Source organism: Alligator sinensis, unplaced genomic scaffold (genome assembly GCF_000455745.1).
Source record: "Alligator sinensis unplaced genomic scaffold, ASM45574v1 scaffold421_1, whole genome shotgun sequence".
Taxonomy (NCBI): domain Eukaryota; kingdom Metazoa; phylum Chordata; order Crocodylia; family Alligatoridae; genus Alligator; species Alligator sinensis.
Genome location: NW_005841871.1, coordinates 123522 through 139448, shown reverse-complemented (window position 1 = coordinate 139448; position 15927 = coordinate 123522). Strand labels below are relative to the sequence as shown.

Below are 15927 nucleotides of genomic sequence, written 5' to 3'. Positions count from 1 at the left end.
TCATTTCCTTAAGGCACAGCCACCCTTCCTGGGCTCCCATCTCTTCAAAACTCTTACTCTGCAGTGCGTACTTGACTAAACACGCCTGAGTTAATTGAAGTCAGCTTTCCTAAAGTTCTTTCCTAACTACTAGTTACTTTACCTACTCAACATCTTATGGTGAATTCTATTATTTGGTGATCACTGTCCCCCAGGTGACCACTGATCTGTAGGTCTCCTACCATGTCATCCCCCGTTGCCAATACCAGGTCCAGTAAGGCATTCCCCCTAGTGGGACCATGTACCTCCTGCGTCAGATGGAGGTCCTGTACACAAGATAGGAACCTGCGTGAACGGTGGGACTTCGCTGTCTGCGTCTCCCAGCAGATGTCTGGGTAGTTTAGGTCCCCCATGACTACCACCTCCCTAGTTTTTATGGTCTCTGAGAGCTGCCTCAGGAGCCCCAAATCTAGTTCTTCCCCTTGGTATGGGAGTCTGTAGCAGACCCCTACCACCAAATCTCTTTCTCCTTGACCTCCATGTAACCTAACCCACAATCCTTCTACTTTCTCCTCCTCCAATTCCATTTTGATAAGGGTCGATGTATATTGCTTATTGACATAGAGCGCCACCCCTCCCCCTCTCTTTCCCACTCTATCTTTTCTGTACAGCTTATAAGCCTCAATGTGTACCGCCCAGCCGTGAGAAGGATCCCACCAGGTTTCTGTTAGCCCTACTAAGTCGTAGGTGTTTTCTGCAAGCAGGAGTGCTAGTTCATCCTGCTTGCACCCCATGCTCCTAGCGTTAGTGTATAGGCACTTGAGCCCTGTGACTGGAACCTTTGTTGCCCCCCGACTCTGATGCCTAAAGGGACCGTTATTGCTTACCTGCTTATTGCTTACCTGTGGTGTACTGCTGGCTGCCCCATGGATTGCAGGTTCCTGATGTTCTCCTAAATTGCACTTAGATGCTTACATAGGTGGAAGAGGATTTGGCCCAAAATATGTATGTGCATGCCGAGTCCATTGTGCTTGAATTCTTTAGAAAACATTTACGAAAAAGGTGGGTGTGTTATCATTTTCCTGACAGTTTTTGTGACTTAGATTTGAGGCTGATGAAGGCAAGTCACAACAGAGAATTTTGGAGGAACTCAAGGAGGATGTAAAGAAATCTCATATGGACACTTGACTTGGCTAAATCCTATTTCATTGCAGCTTTTGGTTCTTATGCATAGCATATAATTCAGTTCCTGACACACAAGTGTACATATATCCACTATGTTCACTAGGAATTTGTGCTGGACAGGACAGTAAGTAATGGCATATGTTCTTTCAACTACGTGCACAAGGCCAGGTAAATCCTGAAATTGTAACTGGAGAAAATCTATGACTGGTTGGTGTCAGACACTTGAGGAGGAGGAGGTACCTCCTATAGCTCAGTCCGTAGGACATCCAGAAAGCCAGAGCCTGAATTGATTCACCCTTTGCAGGGTAGTCTAACGTGCCTAGGTTGAACCAGTTTGTAACAGTACAGATGTTCCCTCTGGACTGAGAAAATGCAAGGCACATGCCTGCAATTACTCAGGCCAGGTGCCAAGGGGTGCTAGAGTGTGCCCTCAGCTGCAGGGAAGCTGTGTTGGTGGGGTGTGGCCAGTCCAGGCTGAACAGGCCAGAGAGGTTGGGGAGGGCAGACTTGACTGCAGTCCTCCAGGAGCAGTGGGGTAGGGGGGAGAATAACCCCCCTCCCTGCCCCCTCTACCTTAGGGGCCATGGTGGCCTGCTGCTGCAGCAGCGAGGGGGAAGTGCCAAGGCAGACCCAGCTCAGGTCCCTGCCAGTAGGACAGGGAGAGGGGAATTAAACCCTTCTTTGGCTAGACCCCATCCCTGCTGGCCCTGCTCCGGCTGAGGAGCAGAAGAGCAGGGCCAGCCCTGCTGGACTGGGGCAGAGAGCCCAGCCCAGAGAGCATGCCAAGATGCTTGGAGATGCTGGTTTAAATTAAACCAGGAAAGGGTCTGGGACAGACTTTACATAAACTGGTTTAAGCCAAATCCGTTAAGTCTGATACTACATTCAACTAGGTTTATCTCAGACCAGTTTTGCTATTTTGAAACTGGTTTATGAGCACTGAATGTCTGTTCTGTTACAGGTTTAAACCTGTTTCTGATCATTTAAACCAGTTTTTGTGCAATGTCTGTCCCTAGCCAAAGGAGCGATGACTTTCCCACTGCTCTCCATTCATTTTATCCAATTAATAGTGAATTAAAGGTGCAGTGTGTCAACTTCAGCCGGAGAAGGGACTAAGTAACACCTAAGTTTGCTCTGGTGATTAAAGTACTTTGCCGTAAAGCAGGAATTGCAGGTTTACCCCTCCTCAGGAAGCGTGTGTTGAAGGTGTGGCTAGAACTTGGGTTTCTTGGATGAATGACCTAACCACAAGGCTATTGCTCCACTGCTTCCTCCTTTTTCTTTAGGTAAGTATGGGTGGAAGGTGATTCCATCTTCTCACAATCCAAAAATGAGTAAGTTTTAATAACTACAGTTAAATGGTTACATATGTGCCATTTACTTGCATAAAGTGACATATAATTTAATTATTAGATGCCTAATAGGTGAAATATGATCATGCCTCTGTCCTTATGATAGCTTAGTTTAATTTCTAAAGAAAACCAGTTCAGATAAGCATCTGCTCCATTAACTTTTGGATGACTCACTGAAACATATGGGTATAGGTTCATTCAGCAGTTACAAATACCTTGCTGACAACAGGTAAGTGATTACAGAAACTTAAGGCTGAACTTAAGGCTCTTTCTTTTAGCCATTAGCAGATCAGCTTTCTGTCATGCCTTATTCTGATAGACTACATAGCAATTTAAAGTTGTTAGGAGGATTTGTATAGACTTTTTAAGCAACCTCTTGTTTCTTGTGGTAAATATCATCATTCAGTAAAGACTACAATACAGACCACCAAACTCCTTTTATTTTATAGCTGTCTGATGAAAATGAGTTTGAGTGAATCCAAATGGAGCTGGATTAAATCCATATATATTGCCCTTGAAGCCTTTGAGATGTAAAGATTTTTATAGTGTGAGATACTGTAGAAGTCTATGTTGGAAAAGCCTTTTGAGTGAATGCAGAACAGTAAGCAAAACTACTCTCTAGATAAGGCTGACTGAATTACTCCTGATAAAGAGTACGTCTGCCATAACCAATTAAAACTTTTCCCATTCTGATACATACCAGATTATTTGGTGTATGCACAAATCTATTTGGTTTAACAGGCAAAAGTTACACTCATCTTCATAAGCACTGACCTCATTGAAATAAGTCCCAAATGATGGGGGTCAAAGCCCACAAGAGTATTGTGTTTATGGAAGCAAAATAAATCCAACAATGGTGAAGGAATTTCAGGGCACAACATGAAGTAAATATTCAAGCCCTCCTTTGGTTTGAATATTCAAGAATGAGGAATATGATCCAAAGAGGTTCTTTGTGGACCCATACATCACTTCTTTAGGTAGCCAAATTACCAGTTCATGGAGACTATTTTCTTTTTATCTCTGCCTAGGGATTTTCTTGCAGGAAGAGGCTTGGATGCAAAGAATTATGTGATTTAACTCCTTGGTTTTTTTTTCTTGTAGGTCCACCGTGGGATAAAGGGAATTGTATCTGACAAACTTGGTAATCCAATAAAAAATGCCCGAATTTCAGTGCGAGGCATCAGGCATGATGTTACCACAGGTAATTTGTTGTTGTTTGTCTGTTTCTCGTATGATGGTGACGGTCTGCACTATGTAGCTGAATGTATATGCAATTCTCACTTAGGCAGAACATTCAATGTTGATTTCGAGATTTGGCTGCATGAGTGTAATTCGAAAATTACATGGGAAATAATAAGTCAAAACCTGCTTTACATATATGTACACAGATGGGGTGGGATACAAAAACCAACAAGCTCACGAGTAAGTCCACAATTCTGTCATAGCATAATTTAAAGGAAACTGAGCCTCATGGTGTGCCCTCCTCCTCAGTCAGAAAGGAGAACATATAGGATTCAGGGAAATGTAGATCAGCTGGGGACCTTGCCCAATAGAAAAGAATGAGGCATTAGCTCTTCAAACTATAACTCCTACGTTACAGTGCTCCCTCATAGGGAAATGTACTTTGTAAGGTTATGGTTTAGCTGCTGTAAGCATGCAGCAAGCCTGTTTAGTAACTTGTCCATGAATATTGTTATTTCCTTACAACTCTACCATGCAATTTGCTAAAAATTACCATACTGAAATCATAGCCTCATGCGTAAGTGCAAGAAGTCTTTGCAGAAACTTCCTATCAAATGTCTTGCTAACCAATATGGCATTTTATTCATATGGAACAACAAGCCTCACTCTCATTTTAGTTCCTCTTTGGGTTTGTGTCAGTGTGGGCACAGTTAGCATACATGTGCCTCATATATACAACTTGGAAATTTTTGCTTAGCTATGTGTTGGGGCAGCCCGTGAATGCTAAGCCTCCTCATGCTCTCAAGGACCAGCAAAGTGACTGCACACTTCCCTCAGTTTCCTCAAACCACCAGTGGTAGTGAGGCAGAGCCACAGCTGCAGCTGACTCATCTTAGCATTTGTTAGAGCTTAACAGCTATTTTGTAAAGGCATTTGATACTCTCCCCCCACCCCCCACCCCAAGTTTGGTTTCTGGTCTTTTCCAGTGTTCCAAGGAAGAAAGAAGAGACCAAAAGGGAGAACTCCCTTGGACTCCCTCTCCTATGTTCACTATAAAGCAAGGCAAAGGCAAAGGCACACAACAATTGCAGATGGGACACTCCAACTCTGACCCTCCTACTGGGGCCTGATGCCCTTTATAGGCAGACACAGTGGATGCCTCTTCCACATCTGGGAACATCATATCATTAAGTGCTCCACTTCACCAGGGAACTGGCTGAAGCTGCATGCTCTCAGTGCATGGTTGTCATGGGAGACTTTAACTACCTGAACATCTCATGGGAAGAGCACTTCGCGAAATCCAATCAGTCACAAAGCTTCCTTGTGCACGTGGACAAGCTCTACCTGACTCAAGAAGTCTATGGGCCAACAAAAGGTAAAGCGTTGCTGGACCTGGTACTGGCCAAAGGGGATGACATAGTCAGTGACCTAAGAATCAGTGGAAAGCTGGGTGATAGTGACCATGATCTAATCACCTTTACTATCCATTGTAAAGCTGGTAAGTCAGTCAGCAATACAGAAGTCCTCAACTTCAGGAAAGCTGACTTTGACGAACTCAGGAGGCTTGTTGTCGAGACCCGTAGGGACCACAACTTGGTAGGAAGAGGAGTGCAAGAGGAGTGGTTGCTCCGCAAGGGAGCAATCTTGCCAGCACAAGGGATGGCTATCCGTTCTCAGAGGAAGGGTAGCAAAAAGGTTCAGTAACCCCCTTGGCTCAGCAGGGAACTTGAGGACCTCCTATGCCTCAAAAGAGAGACTTATAAAGGATGGAAGGTTGGAATAACCACCAACGAGGAGTACTCAGCACTGTCCATATCTGCAGAGAGTGGATCAGGAAAGCCAAGGCTGCAACCAAGTTCCATCTGGCTTCACATATCAAGGATAACAAAAAGTCCTTTTTTCAGATATGTAGGGAGTTGAAAAAAAAAGCAAGGGTAACATTGGCAACTGGTAACCGACACCCAGGAAAAAGCCAGCTTTCTTAATGGATACTTCACGCTGGTCTTTCATCAGCCCAAAGGGACTGCCTTGCCTTGAATGATGCAGGACGGCCAAGGTGAGGTCGTATTTATACCCAGCATTGGTGTAGACCTTGTAAAAGATCACCTTGAGAGGCTGGACACCTTCAAGTCAGGTGGTCCTGACAGATCACACTCTAGAGTACTCAAGGAGCTGCCAGGTGTCATAGCCCAACCATTGACAAAAATATTGAAAATTCATGGTGCTCAAGTGAAGTACCTGAAGAGTGGAAGAAGGCCAATGTGGTCCCCATCTTCAAGAAAGGGCAGAAAGTAGACTCCAGGAATTACAGGCCAATCAGCTTGACTTCAATCCTCGGTAAGATTCTGGAGAAAATTATCAAAGAGAGCTTTCTTGATAAGCTGGCTGATGGCAACATCCTGAGAGACAGCCAGCACAGGTTTGTCGTGAGTAGGTCTTACCTGACCAATCTCATCTCCTTCTATGACCAGGTGACATATCACCTGGACAAGGGAGAAGAGATTGACATCATATATCTGGACTTTAAAGAAGCCTTTGATCTGGTGTCCCATGATCTCCTCATGGAAAAATTGGCCAACTGTGGCCTCAGCTACACCACAGTCTGATGGCTGGGAAATTGGCTCCGAGGTCAGACCCAGAGAGTAGTAGTCAATGGCAGCAAATCATTATGGTGCTCCATGACCAGTGTTGTCTGCCAAGACTCTGTCCTTTGACCGGTTCTCTTTAACATCTTTATCAACGATGTGGACATTGGTGTCAGAAGCGCACTGTCCAAGTTCGCTGATGACATTTAGTTTTGAGTCCACACCTGAGGATAGGTTAGTGATCCAGGCTGATTTGGATAAGCTTAGGAATTGGGTGGATATAAACCTGATGATGTTCAATACCAAAAAGTGTAAGGTACTCCATTGGCGGGGGGGAGGGGGAACCCCGTAGCACGCTTATAGGCTCGGCAGTGCTACACTTTCATGGCTGAAAGAGACTTTGGGGTCATGACTGACCACAAGATGAACATGAGCCACCAATGTGATGTTGCAGCTGGTAAAGCAAATAAAGCTCTGGCTTGCATCCATGGATGCTTCTCAAGTAAATCTCAGGATGTCATCCTCCTGCTGTACTCGGCTTTAGTGAGGCTGCAGCTGAAGTACTGCGTCCAATCTTGGGCTCCACAATTCAAGAAGGATGTTGAGAAGCTTGAGAGAGTCCAGAGGAGAGCCACACACATGATCAGAGGGCAAGAGAATAGGCCTTATGAAGAGAGGCTGAGAGCCATGGGACTCTTCAGCCTAGAAAAGTGCAGTCTCAGGGGTGACCTGGTAGCTGCCTATGAGTATGTAAGGGGTGTGCATCAGAATCTGGGGGAACATCTGTTCACCAGAGCGCCCCAAGGGATAACAAGGACCAACAGTCATAAACTCCTCCATGACCATTTTAGGCTGGACATAAGGAAAAACTTCTTTACTGTCCGAGCCCCCAAGGCCTGCAATAGACTCCCTCCAGAAGTGGTGCAGGCACCTACTCTGGACCCTTTCAAGAAATGTTTGGATGCTTATCTTCCTGGGATCCTTTGACCCCAGCTGACTTCCTGCCCCTGGGGCAGGGGGCTGGACTTGATGATCTTAAAGGTCCCTTCCAGCCCTAATGTCTATGAAATCTATGAAATCTTCCCATAAATTAAGACACATAAGACTCAAGCTGCATCTCTTGAAGCAATCCAAAAAAGGTTCTCTAATTACAAGGAGGAGAGGTCAGGCAGGTTGGAACTGAGTAGTTCACCTTCTAGAATTGCACAGCTAAGTCCAGTTTCAGAGAGGCCAAAGAAGCTGATCCCAAAGTCTCCAGTAATAAGAGGTTCCTACTTGACAGCATGATAATTTATACCAACAATCTCAGTCTAAACTCCCAGACAGGGGCATCCTGAACTCATCACCTCAAACGCTAAGTGTCCCTTACAGCTCTAAGACTCATTATCTGCCTCAGAGCAGGGGAAGGGATGAACCATCTGCATCATTGAGTTTGAAGGATGGTAGCAAAGAAATGAGAGCTAAGAAGATAAAGGATTAGCAGCTGGCACAAACACCACATCAACAGAAATCCAAGTACTGGCCTCAGTGCTTACCTAACAAACCCCCTTGGCACTGAAAGGAGATTTGCCTTTGAGAAGTCACCTGCTTCTTTCCTCTCAACAATGGCACTGATATCACTAGAAATGCTTTGGTTCCTGGAGGATGTTTTCTCCTTTCATTCACTGGGCCACACTTTTTTGGGTTCATAAAGCTCACTTTCCTGACTGTCTGAAACAATACTCTGCCAGGTACTCCAGAAGCAGATACTATGGAGGATTACAAAACTAGGAGTGCATGGGACCATCTGCAACCTGGCCAGTATCAATGCAACATTCCTCCTTGACCATTTTGGCCCAGGTGGGGCACAGCATCCCACTGGTCTCAGTGACACTCAGTCAGTTGTCTCCACTAAGGGCAGGAGAACCCATTTGTGCTTTCCACACAACTAATGAGACTGAAGTGACAGAACAGGACTGGATGGCGCTTTAGCGTCTATATGTGACTAAATATCACTCTTCTTTTCCCCCTACTGTGACACACAACCATCATCCTCAATTTCAATAGACAATGGAATTAATAGGAGGCAGAAACAGACTTGGCTGGAATATATATTTGTCACAGGAGAGATTCCCCCTTGAATCAGACCAGGCTAAATGTGATACTTGCACATCCAGCCATGATGCTGTAAACTTTCCTCACTTTTGATGCCATATGCTTGCATGTACATAATCTATATACATGATGCTGCTTGTGATATTTACCTGAGGCCCCCACAGCTGAAGCTGCAGTTGGTGTACTCAACTCAACATCAAATGAGTAAGCAGTATTAGTACCCTAATACTCTGTGAGCTGCACAAATGTAGATCGGTGTTAGTGCTAGCTTGGAGTGTGGAGCAGTCACACCCTTGGTCTAGAAACCTTTTTTGACTGTCCCCTGCACAGTTGTTTGTCACTAAAAGCCTGGTGAGCAGAGCAGGACTAAGAGCTGTAGCTGTGAGTTGCCACTAGAGGGCTGGTGAGCCAGGACAGGCTTCTATCCCTGTTCTATAGGCAAGGGTGTGAGTGATCCTGGGATAGTGGAGGGTTTGAACTTGGGTGGCACATCTGTGGGGAATAGCCACCTGTTAATGGAAAAGGAGCTGCATAGTGTGGATCAGAGATAATCCTGCCTTGGAGTGGCATAACTTTGAGCTGCATAATGAGTGCTTAAAAACACTTTAAGGTGCTAATGTGTGGACAATCTAGGGGTAAAAACTCCATAAGCTGCCCCAAAGTACTTTGTCGATAGCAGATATGGTGCATAGAACTATACTACTCCCAGTCAACCCACAAATCCATTTAACTTTTTACCACAAACCAAGGACAAGCTCCAGGTATCATTACCACAGGCATTGACATTGTGGATGCTGGTTGGATGAGTACCATGAAATAAACATAGTCATGACACATCTAGGACATCCTAGCACAGAGCAGGAAATGATTCAAAAGGAAAAAAAAAACCTGTTCTTCTAAGTGGAAGACTTTTCTTTATGGGCAGCCCACTGCAATCTGGTGTTTGAACATACCCCCATCTGCAAGGTACTACGTTACTTACTGCACTTCAGATATTCCAGACATTCCTGTTTCAGTCATCTTGCAAAAGTATCAGCAAACCATGTCTGATACAATCACTTTCTATCATGCATCTGATGGTATCTGAGTTTCTCAAGGCTTGATGAACAATTATCAACTGCTCATAGAACCTATGCTGGGTTAAGAGCTGAATAACATCTTCCTGAAGCTTATAGAGCCCCATTATAAACCCCATGTAGGACATTTAAAATGCAACTATTACTCCTTGTGCTACTGTTACTGTTGGATATACATTAGAGCTGTCCAACATGAGTCCTATTTGATTTGGATTCGGATGTTTGAAAAGAGGGGTGCAGATAGTGCTGCATGTAATTACATTACATTACATTACATTACACTACAAAGTACTATTTCTTTCTAGTTAAACTAGAGGTTTTACTAATATGTTAGGATCCTAGCACTCTACTATTCAGTTCAAAGTAAAACTAAATATAATTTTAATGGAATTGCTAGATTGCAATAAAATAGCCAATACAGTCAAAATATATTGTTTCATTAGTCTTGTATAGTTAAATGTACATCTCTTATTCAGATACATAACACAAAATCTAGCCTTCTTGAGCATCTTGACAGTGCCTCCAATACTTCGCTATTAATCATTTCTACACCTGAGTTAACATTATCCCACCTGAGTTAAGGTTTTTAGCTAGAGCTAAAAACAGAATGCAGGGCTGTAAAACAGGACAGAAACATTACCAAGAATGGCAAAATGACAGCAAAGTAGCAGAAGAAAGGATAGTTTGAAAAGTAGAACATCAAGATCATTAAAAAGGCGAGAAGGCCCTTAATACTTGTGGACTGAAGACAGTAGAAAGCAGACAGATTCTAATGTGTCATGAAGTCAATTGACTACCTCAGTGCTGAAGGAATAGAAATACGACTGTTCCTCCCAGCCAGTTGCTTTTAAGAGTAGATGGAACAGGAATCAAAGGGTACAGCACCGCTGCACCTCTTTGGATCTGCCCCTGCTATAGAGTTTGTAACGATTTTCCCCCATGCACATATGGAAAGTATTTTCCAAATATACCTAGGACACACTATATAGGAATCAGATGTAAAAGAGTACATTATAATTTAGTCAGTAATTTGCAGGAGTTGTAAAGTTCTGAGCATTTAAAGTTCAATCTTGCCTTCACTGCAGTCAGTGAGAATTTGGCTATCAGTTTTAATAGGAATGTGATAAAACCCCAGAAGTGAAAAATATCATACATGTGTGTTAAGACCTTGCTCTGGAGCTGGTGATTGTCAGTGAAACAGTTCATGAAACCAGAGTATTATATAACATAGCAGACACTACACCAAATCATCTGGGGGAAAAATAAAGACCTAGAAGTTGAGGAGATACAAAATTGGAGATGATGCAAATTTGAGGGCCTGATAGAAGACTCATGCATAACAATGACTTTGACATAACACTGACATAATTAAACCCTTTGGATTAAACCCTTCAAAATTTAACATCAACATAAAAACTATATTGGTAGATAAAGGAAATAGTGATATTAAATCTCATTTTAGGGTAGACCAGAATCTGATGTGCCTGAAATCTCTTTTCATTTCAATTAAAAATATAGGCATATAGATATCCGTCATAAAATAGGATGCATTAATTTAATTGCAAAACCACGTGTTCAAAATTCAGCAAACCAAGTTATTTCTATTATGTAAAGGTCAGACATCCACAGCTAGATCCTTTTCTTTAAAAGAATGAAACATCTGATATACTAAACTCATTTCAAAAGTTGGGCTCCTGCTGGGTGTTGAGATCTTCTAAGTCTTTATATATCAGTCTTTATATGATTACTGCTAACACATATATGTATATGTGTATATATTAACATTTGGAAAATATGAATGCAGCTTGAGAAAGAATTAAGCTATCCAGTTTGTTTTTCTTTTTTTTTTAGCTGATGACGGTGACTATTGGAGACTCCTTCCTCCAGGAACATACATTATCAGTGCCCATGCTGTTGGATACAGCAAAGTGATAAAAAAGGTCACTCTGCCTGTCAAGATGAAAAGGGCAGGGCGGGTAGATTTTGTCCTACGACCTTCAGAATTCTGGCCAAATAAATTTCTCCGTAGGCCCATGGAAGCCATGCGTGATCAATATGACCCACTGGAACATTTTGATCCTCATGCCCAACATGCACAGCCGGGACAAAGAAATGAAAGAGGAGACCTTACACGGAATAGAGAGAGGCCTTGGTGGTGGTCTTATTTCAGTTCTCTAGATCAGCATAAACCTATGTGGTTGCTTAAGCGTAATTAAGTCATAATATTATTCCCTCACTTCATTATGTTACTGTTCCATCAAAGTCCTTCTGCCTTGTTTGCTAATGGCAATATTTAAATCTGTTTAATTTGAAAATATAATGTTAATTCAACCTCACTTTCTGTATTTTTTTTATTCTTTCTTCACACAAATGCCTATATTCAAGCATTTATATATATTAAACAATTAGCATGCATTTGTTCAAAGGCTAGGTTCCATGCAGTTTTTTCATAGTAATGTGCTGTCCTTATGCCCATGAAATTAATCATCAAATTCATTATTTATTAGGTTCTAAAGTACTTGCAGGAATACATTTTCATACATGTCTTAGCACATTCATTATTGCAACTGAAAACTCCCTTTTGCAAAAGGCTTTTTTTCTTTATACGTTATTTCGGCATGTTAAGCTTAGTACATTAAGTCTTCCAATGTACTTTTCAATGATTAATGGGGAAAATAAACCCTTCAGTTGATATCAGTATTAATTTGCAAAATAACTCTCAGAAATGTGAAATATAGAAAGAAGAAATCTGCCTTTGAATCAGCAAAAAGGTAGCAGGATGAGTGGCTTAGGAAAAAATCTTTTAATAAGGAACCATTGGCTGTCTATACACATGCTCTGCGGATGGCGGGGGCGGGGGGCAAGGCTTTAATTAGAGTGACTCCAAGAGCTGCTCTAATTAAAGTGCCTGGAAAGTCTCGTGTATCAGCATCCCTGCGCTTCAACATGGCGGCGTGGGTGCTTTACCTAAAGCTCATTTGGCAAGGTGTAGATAAAACACCCCCACTGCCATTTTGAAGCATGGGGATTCTGGTACATGAGACACGGAGCCTAGCTGAAGCACGGTAATTACCACACTCCAGCAGACTTGATTAACCGAGCAAGTTTCAATGCGCTGTAATTACACCACATCAAAGCAGTCTCTGCGCTTGTGTATAGGCATCTTTTGAAGTAAAATTTTCCCAAATTCTATCTGAAAATTCAGTACTTGATTTCACTGTGCCTACAGCACACAAGGACCTGTACAGTATTTAAAAATATAATAATAATAGTTTAAAAAGAGATGGTGGCCAGATTGTGATAGGCTTCCTTAGATTGAATAGTGCCCAGTATTAGCAGTAGTCCCATTGAAATCAATGAGAATGCTTGGAAACTTAAGTATTCATCCACTGACCCTAATCAAATTTAATTGCTACAGTATGCTTGTACTGTAGTTTTGAAATGTGTAGGAAGAAAATCCTGAAAGAAAACTAATTCATGGGGAATTTAGATTCAGAAGTGCCGTGCCATAATGGGGGGTAAGTTAGTAGTATGTCATTTAAAACAAACAAGCAAGCAGAGTCTATTTCCAAATTAAAAATACCCCATTGCTCTAAGAAGCTGAGAAAAGGCTTATAAACCATTAGTGTCAGCTGTGAACTATAAAAAGTGTTTTCAAAAGCAACCATCTTGAAGTCAGAACACTGCCCTAACTGCTTAGTATTAGTTGCTTATTTTCTCTCTGGCAGCCTCACTCTTTTATAAAGATACTATTTTAAAATAGATTCCCCAGGTTTTGCCAGGGCTATCATGGTAGGTCTGACCCAACTGTAGTGCAAGCAGCACAACAAGCAGGCCAGAAAATCCACTTCCTTCCTTGAGTCTTTCCCTGAAAGGACAAACAGGAAGAAGAAAATGCAACTTTATATTTCGCCTGGAAATACTGTACTGCAAAGAAACACCTTTGTGGGGAGGTTTCAAAATGCCTTCTAAATTAGATCAGGTGTAGGATGAAATAAATATAATCTTCCCTGAGTGTACTGCTCATCTGGGCTAAAATTATGAGTTTTCAGCTGGGAAGAAAGCAGAATCAAATCCTCTTATGTTTCATAAATTGCTGTCCACATATTATGGTACTCCAAGAGTTCAAAACATCCTCAATGAATTCTTGAATCAAGTACAAAAAATGAAGAAGAGTTGACACCTGTCTTGCTGATATTGCAGTACTTCCCAGTTTAAACAAACCCATAAATTAAATTAAAAATATCTTTTTCACTCTAAAATCTGTGAACCCTATCAGTCTTTTCTGACAAAGTGGGCATGCTGAAACTATCTGATTTAAATAAGATTGCATAATATTCAAGTTTTCTTAGTTGAGCAAGCCAGTGACTCAGTTTAGAATATTTTCAATTAGATGCTAGAAATGATGATTCAAAGTACTCGCTGTTTAATTGTCCTTTGGCCATAATGGTATAAGGGTCCTCTTGTAAGGATATAGTTATCTCCTTCCTTTCAACACTAGAAAGAGATATCACATTCATGTCTCTCTGATTCTGTTGAGAGAAAAAAAAAGACCGGTTTCATTTGAAGATGGAAGAAAGAAATTATTTTTCCAAGTGACCCCAAAAAGCTATTTCAGATTAGATTACATTTAAGAAATAGGAAATACTATAATAACCCCAACCAATTGTAAGTGATGACAAGCTCACTTAAGCTCCAGTTCAGGAAAGCTCTTCAGCACTAGTTTAGTGGTAGTTAAAGATATGCTTATGAGCTTTCTGATATACTAACAGAATTAAGCATAATTAAGCATGCTTTTTAGTAGTTTGCTGAATTCAAGGCTCATTCAACAAACTTAAAATTTAGGAACAATGGAAAAAAGTGAAAAGCAGTGAAAGTTAGGAAACAGCTTTCTTCCTGCTTAAAGCACAAGTTTCAGACTTGGCTTATCTCTTTTTCTACCAAGTCAGAACCCCTTTCAAGTGTGAATGGTCTCCCAGGGAGACTGTATTGTTAGCTGAAACACCACACAGGAGGATTGTTTGCCTTTTATGTGAATTATAGTACATGTTAGTTTGGCTCCTTATCCTTTTAAGTCAGAGCCTACATAATTTCTTTTCAATTACCTTCCAACCACATAATGAGCATTATTGACCTATGTTTTTGGAGCATCCTCTTTAAATAATTCATTTCCTAGTCTCCATGTTCATTTCAAAGGGGCTCTTCTCTGCCATGTAGTCAAAAAAAACTTTTTGTACACTGCTCCTGAGTTAACAGACAGTTTTAATTGCTGAAGGTGTAAGAGGCACTCCTAAAGAACGTTACTAATGTATTAGCAATTGACGTCCTCAATGAAGGCACAGTATCCAGATGTAATTCATAGCATTAAGAAGGTAAAGAACAGATGTTATACTTACAGTTTCTCTTTCAGTTATACAGCAGAGAAAAAGTAAGAATAAATAAAAATTGCTGGAGGTAAACAATTAAGACAGCTGTCAAAATCCTAGTACTCTAAATAACCTCTGGCTCTTGAACCAACATGCAAAAAGGCATAAGGAGTTGCCTTCATTTTATTTTCTTTGTGCAGGATGTGGCCACAATTATGGTCCTTGCTATCAGGATTATTTCTAATTTTTAACTCATTTGTTTCCCAATGGAAAATGCATAAATGGTCAAGAGACTAGGGACAAGGTCCAGGCCTTACCTCCTTTTTTGCTATGTGCCTTCAGTGCAGAACCAGGCTCCCTCTCAGCTGTTATTTTGGCTCAGAATTGACTGCACAGTGTCCTTGCTTCTTTTGGGATTGCAGGTGAGGTAGAGGGAGGAAGAAGTTACCTCCACATATTCTATTCTCTAGCTTGATGGTTACAGCACTTTCATAAGACCTATGGGTATGACTTATGTGTCCAAGTCAATGTCAAAACCCCCAGGACTCAGGTATTTGCATCAATGATTTTTTTTTTCCAGTTTTTGGTAATCTATTAGTTAACTATTAGACTTCTATTTACCAATCTACTCATATCTGTGCTGTTGTATAGAGAAAAAATGTAATTTTGCAGGTGCATCCAATGTTTACTGTAGACTGATATTCAAAACAATATTAAATTTAGGCCAAAATCAGCAATAACATTTTAAGGTCATCATAAAATGATAATTTATATTCCAGTTACACAAGTAACAAGATGTGATTAACGAGAAGAAGACTGATAAAACCTACATAAAGTAGATTTAAAAAGTGACTTCAGCACTTACTGTTTGCTTTATTTATCTTTAACTGGGAATAAAGAGAAGTTTTGTCAGCAGAAAATAAAATTTCATAGATTAAAATCACAGTTAAATTTGCAGCAGTGTAATGGCAAATCAAAGTCCTACTAGTTCAAACAAAAACCATAAATTGAATAACTTTAATACTAACCATAAATTGAATAGCTTTAATGTTGACAGGGAGTAGTATTTCACAACATAATGATATTATAGCAAAATAGGTATTTTATC

General features: G+C 41.2%; 1 protein-coding gene across 1 annotated transcript in view; it reads left to right on the top strand.

Moving 5' to 3' along the window:
• Positions 1-11850, top strand: part of CPZ (carboxypeptidase Z) — a 68473-nt gene extending 56623 nt beyond the window's left edge. Inside the window, exons 10-11 of the mRNA XM_006017010.2 lie at positions 3618-3717; positions 11305-11850. Of these exons, the coding sequence (XP_006017072.1) occupies positions 3618-3717; positions 11305-11669 (465 nt within the window). The 3' untranslated portion in view covers positions 11670-11850. The remainder of the gene's footprint in view (positions 1-3617; positions 3718-11304) is intronic.
• Positions 11851-15927: the final 4077 nt, after the last annotated feature.